The sequence below is a fragment of the Carassius auratus genome, chromosome 41 (genome assembly GCF_003368295.1).
Source record: "Carassius auratus strain Wakin chromosome 41, ASM336829v1, whole genome shotgun sequence".
NCBI lineage: Eukaryota > Metazoa > Chordata > Actinopteri > Cypriniformes > Cyprinidae > Carassius > Carassius auratus.
The window spans coordinates 6,232,829-6,253,236 of NC_039283.1; the positions used below are offsets into that span (position 1 = coordinate 6,232,829).

General features: G+C 40.0%; 1 protein-coding gene across 1 annotated transcript in view; it reads left to right on the forward strand.

Annotated features, from left to right (window-relative positions):
• Nucleotides 1-17,261, forward strand: part of LOC113059934 (glutamate receptor ionotropic, NMDA 2D) — a 71,693-nt gene extending 54,432 nt beyond the window's left edge. The window contains exons 9-15 of the mRNA XM_026228639.1: nucleotides 651-804; nucleotides 1,780-1,905; nucleotides 2,349-2,578; nucleotides 3,482-3,642; nucleotides 4,793-4,980; nucleotides 8,357-8,598; nucleotides 8,795-17,261. Coding sequence (XP_026084424.1) covers nucleotides 651-804; nucleotides 1,780-1,905; nucleotides 2,349-2,578; nucleotides 3,482-3,642; nucleotides 4,793-4,980; nucleotides 8,357-8,598; nucleotides 8,795-11,980 — 4,287 coding nt within the window. The 3' untranslated portion in view covers nucleotides 11,981-17,261. The remainder of the gene's footprint in view (nucleotides 1-650; nucleotides 805-1,779; nucleotides 1,906-2,348; nucleotides 2,579-3,481; nucleotides 3,643-4,792; nucleotides 4,981-8,356; nucleotides 8,599-8,794) is intronic.
• Nucleotides 17,262-20,408: the final 3,147 nt, after the last annotated feature.

A 20,408-nucleotide genomic window follows, 5' to 3' on the forward strand; every position in this document is an offset into this window, starting at 1 on the left:
TACAGAAAGCACATTCAATTGCATAAGCACTTTGACCACATGTAACTGTGGTCAGCAACTTTGTTTTGTGGCCTTTTTTGATCCATAATGCATTTTTTATGTCAGAGCTGTGGCACAGAGTGTAGTTGCTCCAGACATATGAAATACTGTTGCACTCATGGGGGCCAGGGTTCGAGTCATGTCCCAGTCCTCGTCCCTTTCTCACTTCCTGTATTTTCTTGTTGCTTCTTCACTATCCTATTAAAATGTATTATTGCAGTACTCATTCACACATTAGCATATTTTAGCTTGGTAGGTAGTTACCTGCCTTTCAGTCTCTCAATCCTCTGCAAGTCTCAGTTGCCACATGTTCTCTGAGCAAATCTGAGGTTCCAAAGAAGATCAAAGGTAGGGAAATCTCCACCTCAGCCAGTCTGTGACATTTTGGTTATGTTCAAATCCATTGGTCCATTAGTCTACCCTCTTTGTCAGGTCGGCATACGACACAAACAAGGATCAATCAGTAAAACTGTACCGGGGCACAGCAGAATTTTACTAGGTGTATTGCTCCTGTAAAGAGTCCCTATAAATCCTCTAAATAAAACTTTCCTACTGCTAATAAAAGTGGCAAAAGGGCAAAAATACAATCTTCCACTACTCCTGTTCACTAGGTTGTGTACAAGCGGGCAGACATGGCGATCGGCTCTCTCACAATCAACGAGGAGAGGTCAGAGGTCGTGGACTTCTCTGTGCCCTTTGTTGAGACGGGCATCAGTGTCATGGTCTCTCGCAGTAATGGAACCGTGTCTCCCTCTGCATTTCTTGGTGAGTTTGTGTCTCATGTTAGCCATAATGCTGCATCATATTTGACTTTAATCAGTCTCTGCTGCATATGATTATGATGTATGACTTTCCAGGTACTGGTGCATATAATTTCAGAGCTCATCAATCAGACTTACAGTTCCCCTTCAAAACAAACTATTCATCACTCTTCCGTGAGAAGAACTAAATCAACATTTTTCAAACAGAATCAGTGCTGAAGATTTATTTTGTTTTAATTTATATTTTATTTTATATATTTTTTTTAATTTAGAGCGTAGATCTAGCAACATCAAATTAATGAGTTCAATTCGCAGATATTGCATGAACAGATAAAAATATATCGCTATGAAAAGTTGCAATAGTCAAAGTAGCTTGAAGTGTCTGCCAGAAGTGCATTTTATTTTATTTTATTTTATTTTAGAGCATAGCACTAGAAAAGTTGAGGTCATGGGACCAATTTCCAGATAAAAGTATATATTATTCCTTTGAAATTAAATTTAAGTCACTCTGAATACAAGTGTTTGCCAAATTTTCTCATTTTTAAGAGCATAGCTCTATCAATGTCAAGAATGCATGAACAGACAAAAATATATACTTTAAAATGCAATTAAAATAGTTTTTTTTTAATACAGGTGTCTGCCATTTGTTTTGTTTTTTTGTTTTTTTTTGTTTTGTTTTGTTTTGTTTTGCAAGGTCAAGATCATGAGTTCAGTACCCAGAAAATGCATGAACAGATAAAATAGTTTTCTTTTCACAAATATAATAATGTTTTAAATTCCTAGTTAAGTTAAAAAGTTAATTTAGGTGAACATAATTTAGCCATTTCTGAAGGTCTCCTCCAGTTCTAACAGTTGCTACATGCCAGGTATTAATTTCTGCACTATTGTGTAAAAAACCAAATAAAAAACAAACAAAATAAATAAATAAAACAACACTACTAATGGTTTTGATTTCTCTCTGTCCTTTTCTCTTTCTCAGAGCCGTACAGCCCTGCTGTGTGGGTGATGATGTTTGTAATGTGCCTGACCGTGGTGGCAGTGACGGTTTTCATCTTTGAGTTCTTCAGTCCAGTGGGGTACAACCGTAGCCTTCAGAGTGGCAAGAGTGGGTACAGTTTGCTCTTAGTCCTGCATGTAAACTTTTAATAAGGTCAAACTTTAGTAGTTTCAAGCGTTATATTATGTGTACATTTGTACAGTCACTGAGTTTATTCAGAAGTCCTAATGAGTTCACCTTTGTTCTTTATTAGCCTGGACGTGTGCTTGATATTTGTGGTGCAGGCAGTTTTGCATATGTATAATAAAAGACTGCAGACTTGTGTTCTATATTCCTCTCCTTCCTCTGTTCTCTTTTTCATCCTCTGGCACTGGCACCCCTTTCGCACCTCATCATCTGCATAGGAAAAGTTTATGAAGCCTTTTTTATCAGTTTAGCAATTTTGATACTTTTTATTTTCTTTTGAGCTGATGAATAATTAAAGTGCCTTTAAAATTCAAGTCAATGTTAAGAGTCTTTCTCTCTCCGTTTCACTTGCTCTTCTCTGTCAGAGGCCGGAGGTTCTAAGTTCACAATAGGGAAGTCAATCTGGCTTCTTTGGGCTCTGGTTTTTAATAACTCCGTTCCAGTGGAGAACCCCAAAGGAACCACTAGCAAGATCATGGTTCTTGTCTGGGCTTTCTTTGCTGTCATCTTCCTTGCTAGCTACACTGCCAACCTGGCTGCCTTCATGATCCAAGAGGAATACATCGACACTGTGTCTGGTCTCAGCGATAAAAAGGTGAGGGAATAGGGGTTTCAGAGCTTTTGAAGGATTGCAGAGAAAGCTTGTGTTTATCAGTGCATGTAGATCGACATAGAGTAAAAAAGTTTTCATCATTTGTGATGTTATGTTGGCGTGTATTTCAGGATCAAAACTTCACAATATACAGTAAGACTACAGAGACTAGAGTGGGATTGGAAAAATTGACATCAGTTTAAATTGGCTACTAAGTGGATGAACAGCATGAAGAAACATTCTATTCTCACTATTTGTCTTTTAAAGAGCTGAATGCTATTATGTTGCATTTAAAGGGTAATTAAGTGTGTATGTGTGAAATGTTCAGTAATTTGGCATACTAGCATGGAAATGTTCCTTTGCCCTTCGCTCTCAGTGTTGACCTTGATGAATCGGGAGAGATTCTTGAGGAAACAGACATTTGCTGTCATGCCAAATGAATGTACTTGTGTACACCAAATTAAATGTATTTGTGTTCCATGGTGTTTGTGTCATTTTCAGAAAAGAAGCTACATCAAATCTGGATCCTTAAAGCCATTTAACTTGCAATGGCTTTTGTTTGTTCTTTTTTTCTAACTGCCTCATGTACATTTTGTAATCCCTTTTTAAAGGAAAATAGTTTCCCCCATCTGCTTTACTATTGCTCTCTTTTATTGAAAGCAGAATGAACACAATGTGCATATCAGCACTGCTGCTTTGTATATTGTTCGGTTTATGATGTATTATACTTGGTTTTGACAGCTGCAGTAGCTCTAGACTTGTTTCTAACATACATTCACTGTCATTCATGTTGAAGCTTACAATATTTTTTTAATTCTGCCCTATTGTTAGTTCTCTAATTAATTTGAAAAAACAAATGCAACATCAATTTCTATCACTGTTTCATACTGTGTTTCCCTCTCTCAGTTTCAGCACCCCACAGAGGAGTACCCCCCTCTGAAATTTGGAACTGTCCCTAACGGAAGCACAGAGAAAAACATCCGCAGTAACTATCCAGACATGCACCAGTACATGATCAAATACAACCAGAAAAGTGTGGAGGATGCCATCTCCCACCTCAAGACTGGGTCTGTGCTGGCTTTCTTACTCTCACTGACTTCCTGTATTCTGATTCTCAAAAAGTTTTGAATATTGTTTTGTATTATGCTTTTTTTTTTATTTAATGGTGCATAGATAGGTCTCACTTGTTTGTAATTTTGAAAAGTATTACTTTGTTTTCCAGCATTTTACATCGCTAATCTACCTTGCTTTTGAATTGGTCAGGATTCACTATGTAGAACACTGGATTTAGTTTATGAATTTTGAATTTTCGGAATATGTTTTCAAGAGTGCAAGGGACTATTTAGATGTAATTCCATTCGCATTGTAGAGCACATTTATAATGAAGGGATTAAGTGATAGAAACTGTACTGTTCTTGTAAAGTTCTTTTTTGTCATTATTTTTCTCCACTAAAACTATATAATATATATAGTATATATAATATATAATCCAAGACAAGCAGAATATTAAATTTTCTTTTGTTCAAAAGTCTACAACTCTGAAATGTCAGATTTTTTACATTCGGACAATAGATAACTATAAGAGTGATAACTATGAAAATGTTTGTGTCTCTAATCTCTAATTGTCCTGAAATAACTGATCGTCTGAAAATGCTATATATGTAAAAAAAAAAAACAACAAAAAAAAACAGGTGCTTAACCAAGTCCAAGCATTGCTTAAATCCTAGTTATAGCTGCTTACATTTATATTTCCAGTTTAGCTTTAATTCCATTGCCAACGCATTTATATTTCAGTTTACAGAAATGCTTGTGTTTTTTAGTTTCTGTCTCTGTAACATTTATCATAACAGTAACCTTGTTTCCAACATGCTTTCTAACATCTTTTGCTCTTCCACTCTCTTCCTTACACCTCCCAGCCCCATGTTGCTCTCACAAACAGGAGTTTCTTTACGATGTGTTTGCACTTTTTTCCCCTCCTCCCACACTTCCTCTCTTAACCTTGTACACCTCACACACTCTTCCTCTATTTATCAAGAGTTGTTAATCCACACCGTGGTTATCCTGAGCCTGTCATTTCCTTATCCGTTTTTAGCAAAAGTGTTAATATAATGTCTCCACACTACAACCAACCTTACAATACTGTCTTTATGTCTGTCACCCTACTCCTTCTCACACTCTGTCTCTTCTGACTCCTACTCTTCCTGTCTGTGTTTGCAGTAAGCTAGATGCCTTGATCTATGATGCGGCTGTATTGAACTACATGGCTCGTAAAGATGAAGGCTGTAAAGTAATGACCATCGGCTCAGGGAAAGTGTTCGCCACGACTGGTTACGGCATCGCCCTGATCAAGAACTCCCGCTGGAAACGGCCACTGGACCTGGCCTTACTGCAGCTGGTGGGCGACGGTGAGATTCTGAAGGTTCTGCAGTATCAAAGTGCTAAAATTAGGGGGATGTATATTAGTGCATTTATGCTGTTGGGATGGAGAAGATAAAAGACTTTGAGAGATTAAAGACTTTTTTTATGCATATTTAACAAGACTTCATTCATTAGCCTGTACTGCTAGCTTCAAGCCATCTTGGTGTAATCCAGTTTCCTTGTCATGACGCAATATGTATCTTTGTTGTCTGGCAGGTGACATTTGTCTTTGTGCTAGCAGGCTGTTTACTGCTTTAAAGGAGATGATAGCAACCTACTGATGCATAAAAGAGATGGGCATGTATCAAAGATTCAGTCTTGGGAATGACAGAAGTGGTGTGCGGGGGAGAGAAATAGAGAGAGAAAAAGACTGTTACTGTATGTTCCAAAACCTATTGAGCTGACTAAGAGGCCAGATTTTAAGGCAACAAGCTGGTGTCAACTCTGTGCTCAGTGCTGTTTTTTTTTGTTGTTGATTTTTTTTACTTAATTATTGTTAGAGAAATCTTAAGACTTAAATAGGAATCTACTTGATCGGGTATTTAACCCATGCAAGTTGTTCAAGGCAACATCGCATGTACCTTTATAAGAAAGAACATTTAGAATGCACTGCAAGCTTACATTTTTTCACAATTCTTTGCTGAAAAGTATCAATAAAAATAGTTAAAATCTATAATTTTATCATGTGCTGTAAAGTGTTTATTAGAGTGTCATGTCATTAGCTTAGCAACATGCTAACAACAAACCACTGTGAGTTGTTCCTCCTGTGCTGTTTGTATGGTGTACGCAAAGCATTGCAAGTTTCAAACTGTTCACTTAGAATGTTCCTTGATGGTTAGGATACTGTCTTTTGAAGGCAGTTGCCTCTGTAGCCAGCAGCTCACTAGTTTTCTGAACCAAGCTATTGTGTGCTATAAGTGAGATGTGTGTCTGTCCATTCTCGAGGATTAGCTGTTATAGATTAGCAGTCAAAGTGGAACTCATCTGATTCAAATTTGCTTGTCCAAGTACTAATTCTTTCATTGTCATTTATACACCCTCCTCCTTGCCTTCTCTAAACACACACATACACAAACACGTATACATACTAGCTATCACAGTGTTTTGTTTCAATTGGATGGTTTATTTAATTGCTGTTTAAATCCTCTTTGGCTTTTGGTGTGTCAGAGAGTGAGACTGAAAGAATGTGTATGCACGCCAGGTTCCCACAGTGAGATTGTCACACTGGTGCCAGGTTCCATTAACTAACACCACCGCTTAACAGCCGAGAAGATTTACATGTGCAATTAATAGGGACTTTTTTATCCTGGAAGGTTCTATTGAAGGTATATCAACTCAACATTTCTGTAGAGCCTTTAAAAACTACAGGAAACCACTTGTCCATCTGCAGCCTTTTTTGTGTCTTTTAAACGCTGCAGGTAACCTTATTGTTCAGTGCCATGCAAAAGTACTTCTTCTTACCTGATATTTTATCTCAGGGCCAGCAGCTTTCTTTGCAGCGGTCATCTCAAAAAGAAGTCTCTTCACCTACTAACAATTCCAAGGATTTATTACAGTGGTCAGAGAAGACATGGCACTTCCGATCTGTTTATAAAAGTGCTGACCTTTAAGGCTGATCCAAGAGCAGTATTTGCTTTAGCGTGATAGTGGTTTGGGTCAGGGTGGGATCAGAGGGGGCAGCACAGGGAATGGTGTCGGAGGTCATATGCAGATGGCAAAGACTGTCTTGTTAAATGTTAAATGTGCCCACTTAACTGTGCCTACTCTGAGCTCCATTGACAAACATAAGCTGTTATGGCGAGAGAAAAGGTGTGAAATTGTGTGTACAGTTTAGAATGTGCTGTGCGCACATTTGTACTGAATGTGTTTGTGTGTGTGAATGGTGTCTGTGTGTTAGCATATAGTTGTGTGTGTATGTATGTTCCCGGTATCACACACCTGCTGAGTTTGGCTGTGGTTAGTCAAATGGTTTGCCAGAGCCACTGGCCAGGAGTCAGAAGGAGGTGAATGGAGAGTGTCAAAAGAGTGAGGCAGTGCTCGGGTCTGAGCCGGGCTCGTGCTGTTATCTGTTCAAGTCCCATGTGGAATTCAGCCTATGCTTCTTCGTCCTGCTTGACTGAATTTTCTTTTGTGAAATGTTTTATGTGATGTGTCTGCGGCATCTCATCTACATAGAGAGTAATTCCCGCAGGTTACACTTTGCTGGATAGTTTGTTTGGATAGCACAAGTAACAGATTCCATAATTCAACCTTTGTGAGAACAACTGTCATTTACGTGTGATGGGTGATGATATGCTTTTATTATGTTACACAGCATGTTTTTAGATGTCCCAAGCTAAGATAATGTGGTTCTGTTGACCAGTCCTCATTAAAGCAGTAAATGCTGCAGTACATGCCACTGTCTAGTTAGGTTTGGGGTAATTCACAAACTCTTTTTGTAGATAGAAGGTGAGGTTCTTATTTTTTATTGAGTTTGCAGCAGGCCTGACCAGCTTCCAGCACAATCAAATGATTATGATCTCACCCTTTCACCGTTCTGTCTCAATGACTGTCCTCTTGTTTTTCCACCCTCTGTCTGTCACTCTTTTGCTCCTTCTATCTTATTTCATTTTTCCTTTTCTGTTCTGTTCCCATCTTTCACACCCTCATACAAACACTGATACAACATAAACAATGCACATATACTGTTGTTTCCCCTATTGCCATCTGTCTTCATACCTCTTTTTATGTTAACTTCCCTCTCTCTGAATAGAAGAGGTGCTTCTGCTGTTTGTCATAATGACAAAGTCACTTTCTTCTTCTCCACCAGCCTTTTACTTATTTCTCCACATCCTCTCATTTCCCATGATACAATGCAGCAATGAAAAGACAAAGAACTTTGGTCTCCTTCCTTTTTTGTTTTCTCATTTACCTATGAGGAAAAGAGGATATTGGTAAATCATTATGTAGGACCTAGCCTTTGCTAGCCTTCAGGCCTCTTGCTCTCTTCCTCTTCCTTTCACTCTTTCCGGATTAACAAAGACTGCCCTCTTTGATCAGGTTCTAAACAGACCTTCACAGTAATGTTTCTTTTACCCACAGGGACCTGTTCATTTGACCTCTGGCCTAAAATATTTTCAACATAATTCTCCTAATATCTTAAATAGTACCTGGTTTACTGTAGGTTTACAACAGATTTACACACATTAAGTATTTGCATCTGCTTTCTGCCACAGCAAGGATGTTGGAGAGGAAAGTCACTACCATATTGCATTCATACATGTTTTATTGATGTATTTGTGCCGAGTAGTTGGAATAACTTATTTACAGAGAAACAGGAAAAGTTAAATTAATGCATTGTATTTCTCTCCCCTTTCTACTTAGATGAGATCGAGATGCTAGAGCGTCTCTGGCTCTCAGGGATCTGTCATAATGATAAAATTGAGGTGATGAGCTCCAAACTAGACATAGACAACATGGCTGGTGTGTTCTATATGCTGCTGGTGGCCATGGGCCTAAGTCTGCTGGTCTTCGCCTGGGAACACCTGGTTTACTGGAGGCTGCGGCACTGCATGAGCAAAATGGGCCAATCCGGCAAACTGGACTTCCTACTGGCCTTCAGCAGGGTGAGAGAGAAACTGATTATTAGTCACTAGAAATATTTATGGGAGTATTTGGGTATATTGAGAAGGATTGTGACATGGACTATGCCTGTGGTGCAGATTAGATGAGAGTGATGCTTATGTAATTGAAACTGATTTGCCCATATTATCAGAATATCACTTATTTCACTATTATATGTTAATTTTTTTTTACTCTTAGGGAATGTATAGCTGCTGCAGTATTGAAGATGAAACTGCACAAGGTGGGACTAAAGTCACAGTTCCTGGACACCATCACACTGCCATGGTCCCTGCTTCTTCCTCACATGTGGTCACTTCAGCTGTATCCACTCCAGCCATTGCCATAGTGCAGCAACAGCAGCAGCAACCACAACAGCCTCAACCTTCTCAGTCTCACAAAACACCTCTTCCTGGATCCCCTCCCACAGTTGTTCATTCTGGAGCGGCCTTGGGTCCCACAAATACTCAACTTGTAGGAGCTCCACTACCATGCACTACTTTCTTACCCCGTCCAGATCGCAGGTTAGCGGTTGTGGACCGGTGGAGACTACCCAAAACCGCTAATGCCACAACCTCCATGGGTGTGAGAGGATGTCTAACAGAAACAGGACCCCTACCCCAAAAGGTGGCACCTTCCTGGGCAAGTGGTGGAGGTACAGCGAGTGGTCTAGATGGATATAAGCGCTACTATGGACCTATTGATCCAGAGGGACTTGGGCCATGTGTGGACCAACAAACAGGCTCTCAAACTCCAAAAACAGTCCCCAGAGCCCACCAACAACCCCCACCAACCAGTGTGGCTTTCTACCAGGAGAAGAGCATGGACCATGGTATGGGAAAGAAGGTGGGAGTGGGTACTGGTGCAGGGGGTCAGGGTAGAGGGGTTAAATCTCTGGGGACTCCCAGGCTTCCTCCAAAAAGCCAGGCCCCAGCCTCACTGACTCCTAACCCCCCACTCCAGCACCCCTCTCCCCCTCTCCCTTCATCCTTTTGGAGGAAACGGCGACCAAAAAAGCCCAAAGAACCTGGTGGCCCTTTGTACGAGAACATCCTGCCACTAGTCCGGAGAGGTGGAGGCAGGGGTGCGAGTCGAAGACCGAGACCCTCTCCCCCTCTCCCCATCCCTGTTCCTGTCACACTATCCCCAAGCTACACTCCTCCATCCCCCTCTCCCTCATTCCCCTACACCTCCACATCATCCTCATCATCCACCACCAGCTCCTCAACCACATCTTCTGCCACATCCTCACGCTCCACGTCTCCTTCATCCACTTCCACAGCTTCATCTCGCAGCACCCAAGACAGAGAGGCTGAGGAAGAAGATGAGGATGATTTGGATGAACTGACCGAAGAGTCTAGTCTTCTGCAGGGCCACAACAGAACCAGGGACCGAGAGCGGTCCATACTTTCCCCTAGATCTTTCACTCATGGACCTCCCCCTCCTATACCCCCACGCAAACCGTGGGGCACCTTTGGAGATAGGGAGCATAAGAAGGACAGAGAAAGAGAAAGGGGTGGCAGTCAACTAGCACAACTCCAGGAATGGTGGGCAGGATGGGCAGAGAGAGAGAGGGACAGGGAGAGAAGTAGTGGAGCCCAGGGAGATACAGAAAGGAAAAGAGAGAAGAAACATAGGAAAGACAGAGAAAAGGAGAAAAAGAAAAAGAAGAAAAACAAAAAACGAAAAAAGAGGGAGGAGCGTGAAAGAGAAAGAGAAAGAGAGAGGAAGCGCCACAAGGTGAAAAAGAAGAAAAAGAAGGCAATGAAAACCAAAAAGAAGAAGAAGGTGTCATCCAGCAAGCGGTCTGAGCCAGAGGAGGGTGATGTTGAGGCAGAGAGAGATGGAGAGGGGGATGGGGATAGAGAAGGAGAGTACACATCATTTTCCACTCAATATCGCAGTGCTTTTGTGGACAAAGGCAGCCTTTCAGCTTGGGAGGGAGAGAGAGAAAGAGGGAGGAGAGATGGAGGTGAGGACGATGGGGAAGAACGAGAGAATGAGAGTGGGGGAGGTAGAGGTAGACAGAGAAGACCCAAAAGCTCCCATTCGCGACACCAGCAATCCAGTAAACGCTATCCCAACCTCAACAAACTCCCCTCTTCGGTTAAATTCTGGGTCAGTGGAGGTGAAGCAGTTGGCACAGAGGTCTCCGGACCCTCCCCTCCCTCCTCTTTACATACACTCCTCTCCTCATCCAAGAGACGGAGGAGTAGTGGGGTAGAGAGAGAGGTAAAAGGGAGAGTAGGAGAACGCAGGCCACTGCTTCTCCACTATGAAAGGGGGCGAGTTAACACAAGAGAAGGCCTGTCCTTCCATGAGTGGGACTCTGAGGATGAGGAGGAAGAAGAGGAAAGAGAGAGAGAACGAGAAAGGGAGAGAATAGAGGAGAGAGTGCGGCAGGCAGGAAGAGGTGCAGTATCCGAATCTGAGCGGGATAGAATAAGAGCAGAGGAAAGCTTTTCTGATGAGGGGTCCTCAGGAGAGTTTGGCCGTTTTGAAAGATACTGGGAAGGAACTGGAGCGGGTGGAGCTAGTGGAATTGGAGGTGGGGGCTGGTTTTTTGGAACATACCCTGCTCGAGAGAAAGGTGGAAGTGTCAACAGTAGAGATGACTCTATTTTGGGTCGGGCTGAAGGATGGGGTATGGCAGGTGATTTTTGGGGTTCGGGTCCAGGAATCGGATGGGGATCTGGAAGAGGCAGTGGAGGGCTGGGTTCACAGTGGCCCGCCCCTCCCACTTCCTTGCCACCCCCGCGACGCTATTGGTCTGTCGACAAACTGCAGATGAAGTGTGAGAAGCGAAGTGGCAGTGGGTCAAAGAGTAAAGGTCAGAGGTCTGGGGATAGAATGCCAGATGGAGGATCATGTACTTGTACACAGTATGGGCATGGTAGGCCCCACATACACCACAAACAGAGCAGCACTCAATCTCACAGCCAGGATGATCTGCTTCCCCACTGCCACAGCTTCAGTGGAAGCTCTCGGCCCAAACCACCCCCTAAACCTGACAAATCCAAATCCGGAAGTCAGTCCAACCTAAGCTCCCAACAAGCCCAGCTCTCAGAACACATACCCCAGACATCACCCTCCCCACCTCAGCCACTTCTTCCCTCATTACCTGTACCTTCTGCTCCCAACTCCCTTCCCATACCCATTCCTCCACCTCCATCCTCTGCATCCATGTCCCCTCCACCTGTGCTCTCTCCTGGGGCTGCTTCCAGCTCCTCCCAGGCAGCCACCGCCAGTGCTAAACTTCAGTACCAGAGACTTCGGTCTGTGCCCCAGCCCAGGCGATTCTACTCCCCACACCTGCCTCTCAAAGCCAAAAGCTTGTGCTCACGTCGTGGTTCTGCCCATTTCTCCAGCCTAGAGAGTGAGGTATGACACGGGGCTTCATTGCTGCGCGTGTGTGTAAGCTCTACTGTGCAGCGCAGCTGGAGTGTGATGCACATACATGCGCCGCACCAAGATGAGAAAAACATCCACGACAGTGACCAGAGCAGCAAAGAAACAACAGTCAACGCAGGGAATGGCTCACCAAATTCCGCCACGGTCACAATGGATACTCCAGCCGTTCTCCATCTTCGGTCTGAGCTAAGTATTACGATGTCCTCTGTGGTCCTCTCCTCCAATGAGAACAGTGGATAGCAAATGTCTGGAATTTTTCTGTAAGTAATGATGTCATGTTTACACATAAACACTCCCTCAAACAAGGAAAATACATTTTTGCTTTGTCCACATACAACATGGGACGACAGACTCAAAAACTGCTTGGGTTCAAACTGGCTATTCAGTTTATTTACAGATGACACAGAATTAATCTATATTCAATCTGAATGCAGTCTTGGAGAGGCTCAGATGATCAGCATCATCCCACTGACTGAAAAAGTGTCTCCATGGCAACCTGATGCACATAGATACAGAAATGCCCTTTTCTTTCTTTTTTTTCTGGACACTTGCAACATTGATGTTATGCCATCAGTACCCTTTGGCTTCCAATTCAAGGTCATGCTGGAAATGTATTAATTGAAATTTGAACTCAGAGTAAACAAAAGGAAACTATGTCACTCTTTCTGTATTTCTGATTCCAAGCTAATCAGAACTAACATGGAGCCATTTCACTCATCAAAACTTTTGTTGTCCTATGAAAACTCCAATGCCATGGTGTCACTTTGACATCAAATAGAGATGACGTTTTGTTCTAAAGAGACATACTTCAAAAGAAAAACAATAAGAACACAAACAAAACAAACATGTAGCAATTTTTCCTGTATAATGTTTTCCCTTCAGGTTTCCTTTTGTTTTATGCTATTTATTGCTCTCACTGTGGTTGTATTTTAACAAAAGGGTAAACCAGCTGTGTCTGATGTTAAATAGTGGGACTATAGCTGCGAAGAGTATTTTTACTAAGTTATTTATTTATTTTGATAGCAGAATTTTTTAATTGTCACCACTAGATCCACGGCACTGCCCAATAAGATGGTCCTTTCTTTGCATACAAGCAATACTTGTCTTTCATCAAACGATGATGGGTTGCAATATTTATGATTGGCACTAGATGGCTACATAATATTTAAAAAAAAAACTGTACGTTAACAATTATAAATGGTGGACCATGAGTGGATCCTGCATGTTGTTTTGCTCCTTAATCATCATGCTTTAGAACTGGAACAGACAGCTTGCAGTGTTTCTGGGATGGTAAAGGGCATTTGTTTAGAAGAGTTGAGGCTATCATTGTCACTGATTGTGCATTTTCAAGTCAAGCCTACTTCCAGTGCAGAGTTGCATGTAATAAAGCACAAGTTGCTGACTCTTGTCAGTGCAAACGTTAGCATATAGTAATGAGGGGTCAAGGAAAAAATACAATACTTATAGATTTGTAGCCAAAAGCAACCTACACCATATATTTTGGCAAAAGAATTGATGTCAGTCATACAGACATTCAGTTTCTGAATACCTATTTGACGTCAGGCACCGCTTATTTGCCCATGTTGTAGTTGAATGTAGCTTTGAAATGATTTAGCAAAAATTTGATATTCAGTAGATTTTGTAGCGTTCTGGGTGCAGTTACACATCACAAGAAGTGACAGTTACACTTTTATTATGGGGGCATAGAGGGATTGTACATGTTGTCACAGATCAACAGATTAATTTGCCCTTTATTTGATACACCTGTTCATTTGGAAATAAGTGATGTTTGTCTCCCTTTCATGTCTTGTTTAAACAAGAGCACCTGGAGAAGGTTTGTCATAATTTGCAATGAAATTTAGGGCTTTTCCACTTTTTAAAGACCCCCATGTCATCAAGTCAAGAAATAACAAGCTCAGGTATTGAATTGCGTGTTGTGTAAACCAAATCACACACAGCCGCTTAATCCCCTCAGTCAGCATTTCTTCCAGTGCCGAGAATTGTGTGTGTCAGCGGAAAGTCCACCACAGCCGGCATGGAAGCGCAGTGGGGGGCAAGGAGATGGATGTAGAATGATTGAATTAATAAAGTGTGCCATGAGTACACTTGATCTGTCATTGACCCTTACTGAGGAAGAAGGCGCTAACACAATATTCTGTGACTGCATGTACAGAATGGATTTATAATTCTCATGTAGCTTTTTCTTGAGGACAAAAAGAAATATTATCGCTATATTATGTTTTCGAGAATGTATCATGTTATACTGTGAATTGACTTAGATATTTTATTGCCCATTGTATTCAGTTTTCATTGCCATCATATCATTTATCTATACAAATATAATGAATATATATAATGAGTTAAATTTGATATACTTGGAGGAATTGGTAGATATAGTTTTAAATGTTTTAGCTTTGTAGCAATTCTAGACTCTGGAGACATTTTTGAATTTTGATTCCTCCTATATGACTGTGAAAACATTAGTGCCTGTGAAGAAAAAACAAGAAACATTATAATGTCCTTTCATACATCTATCCTTCTGTCCATCTTTTCATCTGTTCTCATTATAGCAAATCTTCACAATTACTCTAATACTACCTAAATAGCTTTCAGATCATTTTTGTTTTATGCCTTTTGCCCATGTTGAGTTGTGTCCTTATCACTGTCTGTCCTTTTGACATTCAGTTAGTATTCCATCATTCTGACCATCCATTCATCCATTTAGCCATCCATCAGTCCATCAGTCTAACTGCTGATTTCTTCTTATTCTGTAGTTTTCTCATGATCTTTTTCAACAGTACCACTGATTACGCAACTTAAACAGAATGTACCTCTGGCATATTTGGGGTTTTTATTTATTTATTTTATTTTTTTATCTCTCTGTTCATCCCGCTGTATGTTCTCTCAGTTAGCAAAAAAAAAACAAAAAATACAGAGACCAGTAGCTACTGTGTTCCTGCTCCTATCAATTGATTATTGAAGATAATGATCGATTTAAGTTCTGATGTAATTGATAAATGACTGAAAATGTGACTGAAAAGGTGTTGTACCTGATGACCATTACACTGTAGTGAGAGTCTGGGCAGTACTGTTACTGTGCTGACTAGATGCATGATGGGTAATGTGTGTAACTGCAAAATAATGTTGGTGTACTGACTAATGTTGGTTAGGAGGTACATAACGTAGGCAATAGATCTGTCATCCCATCGCCAAACAAACAATCACCAAAGGCTTTATCCCCTCCCCTCCTCTGTTTAGACTGATTGTGAAATAGTCAAAGTACAGGGTTGGACATTGTTGCTAGAATTGTCAGTTGAGGTCAATATTTGGCTGGGAAATTAAAGTCACATATTGTGTTAAGGGCTGGTCAGCTGCTATTTTAGATTCATTGTGACTGCTTTATTCTATCAGTACATGGGAGAGAAACCTAGTTTTCTTTTCAACACTGATGCATAACGTGTGTGCATATCATTTGCTATCAGTAATTCTTGGTTTTACCGTTTATTTTAATGGGATCTGTTCCCAAAATTCACAAATGACATCTTTTAGAAAAACATGATGCACACCTGATACATCTCGTATGTTAATTTACACTGCTGTTAAAGTTTGGAGTCAATGAGTTTTTCTTTTCTTTCTTTTATTCATTATTGATCAAAAGTGACATTAACGGCATTTACTGTATAATGTTACACAAGTCTATTTCAGAGAAATGCTGCTCCTTTGAACTTTCATCAGAGGCTCTTAGAGAATATTAATCTGCACAACTGTTATCAGTATTACGCAAATATTATTTCCTGAGTACCAAATCAGCATATTAGAATGATTTATGATGTGACACTGAAGACTGAAGCAATGACTTCTAAAAATTACATTTTACAATAGAAAACAGATATTTTAAACTGTTATAATATTTCAGATATTACTTTCTTTTTTTCTTTTTTTTACTGTATTTTTGTTTAGATGAATGCAGCCTTGGTTGATAGTGGGATGTTAAAAAACAAACTATTAAAAAATGTTACTGACCCTAAACTTTTGAACAGTATTATATTAAATGATAATCTTTTAGCTACCAATAAGTTTTTAGAACCTTTAAAATCAGTCCTCATGTTCCATTTGGACTTGCCAATGAGTGATGTAATGAATGTTCTGTTCTTAGTGAGTGAACGAGAGAGAAAAGAGAGACAGATGATATGCAGGGTTGTACTGCATTGTAAGTGTTTCATTATTTATGTGGTGATTGTGCATGTGAGAGAGAGAGTAGGGTGCGCATGCATTATAAATACACTGACACAAAGTCTCTATCTGTCTCTCTTTTTCCTTCGTGCCTCTCTATCTGATTATTCAGCTGTTTCCTCTCACTCCTTGTGCTGCTATAATGCATAATTGACTCACTCAGGACAGACACATACACACACACACACACACACACACACATGCTGCAGCTTCGTGGATACCAGAAATCCTGCAGGTGTTCTAGAAATTTATCTTGCTCTCTCCCCCTTAGAGTAGCTCCAGGTAGCTGTTGGCACCATGATGTGAAGTATTACTTGACACGCAGCTCGACAGATAAAGTGCAGCTCTTCCCTCGTGATCAGTGTGTGTGTGTGTGTGCATGTACATGTGTGAAAGCAGGTCAGCCCCTGTGATAGACCACTACATTTTTTACTTAGCCCACTCTTATTTCACAAGCTGCTGCGGTACACCAACAATAATGTCTGAGATTTAAGGCTGGAAATCCATTCTAGTGTTGCTTTCTCACGCTGTGAATATGTTTTTTGCATTTTTATGTAGTTAGACCCATATTTAAAATTTGTCCTCCATGTCACATCACAGTCATAATCATATAATCCCAACTCCTCTTCAAAATGCATAAGGAAAGGAAATAAATAAATACTGCTTCACTTTGTCTTAACAGCTAAGAATTATTTTGTTGTTTTTTTTTTCTTTCAGAGCATTTTTTATTATTATTATTTATTAATAATACACATTTTGGATATTTTTATTTTTTAGCTTTCTCACTATTTTTTTATATGGAATGATGTGGAATTGTGTAAACTGCACTGTAACTAAAGGCAATGTGAGTGTGCATGTGTGCGATGGAAATCAGTGGAGGATGTTTATTGCCTTTGTACTGTACAGTCCAGACAGAATTCAGCCACCAATCAGAGTTTGTTTGGTTATGACATCATATCTGGGGAAGGGGTTTGAAGGGGTCAGTGTTAAGAATTGGTTCATAAAGAATACTCTCTTTAAAATACTCATTGCCTTTGTTTATTTATCTTGTAACTGTATTTGTGTGTGAACATGGGAAGGCTTGTTTATGTGGGTTTCTGTGCAAATGAGAATGTGAGGGTCTTGCCTTCCACACATGCCTGCAGGGGGATAAGTAAATTCTCTTGTATCTTGGTAAGAACTTTATTCACTTTCTTAGTACGCATCTCTCTGAACCTCCCCACTCTCTCTTCCTTTGAGCGATGAGATCTGAGCTTTGATCTTTGAAGACCAGACTTGACCTTATATAAGCCACAATCTCTGTTCGCAGAATCATGAGCCGTGATGAGCTGTGATCATCTCCTCCTTGTCAGTTAACAAATACAAACTGCACACAGTCAAGCACAATATTAATAAACATCCTCTTCTATGTTACAAAAGATATGAATGAGTTATATGTGCAAGCCTACATGCTTATAAGTGTGTTTCTGTCTTAAAACAATTAATATTTTCTAAAACTGAACTTAGTCTAGATGGGTAGTTAGATTATTAACATAATTTAAAATTATATTATCTTTGTAATTATCAATAGCTCTGTTCCAATGCAAGTTTAACTTTATATGAAGGAAAAAGAGAAGAAAAATATAAATATTACAAAAACAATTGAGTAAAAAGAAATATATTTTTATGGTACTTATGTATGCTTAATAAAGAATATAAAAAATATATACAATTGTAAAAAAAAATAAGAAAAAAATATATTTAGTTAGGAAAACATAAATGCATAAAGTTGTAATGGATTAAAGTGAAATCTCACATTTGATGATAATTCGTTGAAATATTGCGAACCAAAAAAGTTCTATTTGATGTGTGAAGCACATATGCAAATTTCACTTTCAAACCATGCAGTACACCACGGACACTACATCCATGTTTTATACAGTCTATGGTGTCATCCCAATCAGTCTAAAATTAAAGAAATCTTTCACCCAAACGTTAAAATGAAATTTGTCATAATTTACTGTAGAATATAAAAGTAAATATATATTTTTAAAAAATCTTAGATTTTACCATTAAATGGAAGACAATAGTTACCAAAACTGTAGGATTACAACAATTCTTCAAAATATCTTATTTTGTGTTCCACAAAAGCAAGAAACTCATGCAGGTTTGGAACAGCATAACGGTGAGTAAACAATGACAAAAATGTTCATTTTTGGGTGAACTATCCCTTTTTAAAAAAACATTGTCGAACCACGGGCATATGGTAACTAAAAAATAACCTTTGATGTTAGAATTCAACCCTTATTCTCCTCGTCCTGGCTTACCCTAGAGACGTGTGTGTATGTGTGCCCGTTGGGGCGAGATAGAGATGGCTGGATATCTTGTGTTTTAGCATATACTGTGTGAGCAAGATAGCTGGAGTGCACTATATCTGGAGTTATCGGTATGATGGCGGAGAGCTTTCAGCCTCGTCTTGGGAGTGTTTTCAGCGGCTGTAGATGATCCATCTCTGGGGTGTGCTGATGTCTGCGCATCGATCAACACTGAGCCGTGTTTGTGTCACTCAAAAGCCACGAGGGTATGAAGAGTTCTGCCACGGCACAGCAGAATCCGAGTCCTCACTTATCCTCCCACTATAGCATCAATGCTCAGATTAACACTGCACGTGTGCGAGAGCAAGCGAGTGAGCGAAGAAAGTGTTAGTAGCTGGATTTGAAGCTCACACACACGTTTGCACACATACAGAACATGACACAAGCTGCAATGTTCTCTCTTTCATCATTAGCCTACCGTAGGCTGCACCAGTGCATCGACTTGATCGCTCAATAAAAAATAAAAAAAATCAATAAAACAAGAACAGGGGAAAGACAGAGAGGGATAGAGAGCTCCTTTTCATCTTTTCATCCACAAAGCAAATCCTGTCAGATCTTCTTTTTTTTTTCTACACACGTTTTTGCATTGGGACAGAACAACAAATTACCCAGAATCCATGGGGGCATACTCCAACTTACTCGTCTCTCATCATTATTGACATTAGCATTAATATCAATTTGTCTTGCAGGACTTTGCTGCTGCTTTTACAGATAAAACCATTGCGAGCGAATGCTGCACACGGCACCGAGGCGATTAAAGAAGATTGTTTTTGCCAGTTATTTTTGTCAGTTCAAAGGCCTTTGGATTCTCTGCAGCTGTTTGTGTCATTCAGTATGCACCTGAAACAAGCTCTGCGTTCTTAAAGTAAATAAAAATGAAAAGTTAATAACAATAACAGAAGCATTTGTTTAATTTTAATGAGATCGTTATGAGATATGCCACAGTTCAATACCTTTCTGTGGCAAAGCAGAAGCAGTCCGTTGGTTTCCAGAAGCAATGTTTCTGAAATGTAATTTGTGTCTAATTCATTTGGAAGTTGGAAAAGCAAGACCAGACACAAGCACATTCGGATGTTTTCATTTTGCTGTAATAGATTCATGTAATTGGTCAGATTCTGGTCGGAAAGAGAGCGAGAGAGAAAGAGAGGGGAGGCAGATAAAAAAAGAAGGCTGGTGATTGTATAGATGCAGAATTTTTCCTCTTCATTAGTGCAATGTCAGGACTAATAAGCTGATGGCTTGCGGCCAGTATGAACTCTGTCCGCTTTGTATACAGTAGAGAGAGAGAGAGAGAGAGAGAGAGAGAGAGAGGTGCACTTTGATGTTGTAATCCTCTGAATCTTCCTTTATCTTTCAGTAAACAAATATTTCATAAAAGTATATCATAAGCAGCTTACAAAGCTCTCAAAGCCACTAATGTGGTGTGGTTTAACAATGGTGTCACAGAAAATAATTAAACATTATATATATATAAAAAAAGTGCATAATTTTTCATGCATTTTATGATTTCTGACCACATAGCTGCCAGGTCAATATAGCTTCCCTTTGAGCAATTAATCTCTGTTATTTGAAAGAGATATTTATTCAGATCAGTGATACCGTGATGGATGTGAATTTCCAAATGTTACGACACATCAATGCGGCTTGTGGTTTAGAAGGCTTAAATTGATAGATCTTTACTCTTTTGACCTTCATTTATCTGGATTATTGAGGGGTATCCATGGCATGCTGCAACTTGTTATACCTGAGTAGCTAATTATGTATTTAAGCTAATTAGAGTGATTAGTTGGCTAGACAGTGCATTCAGCTGGGATGGC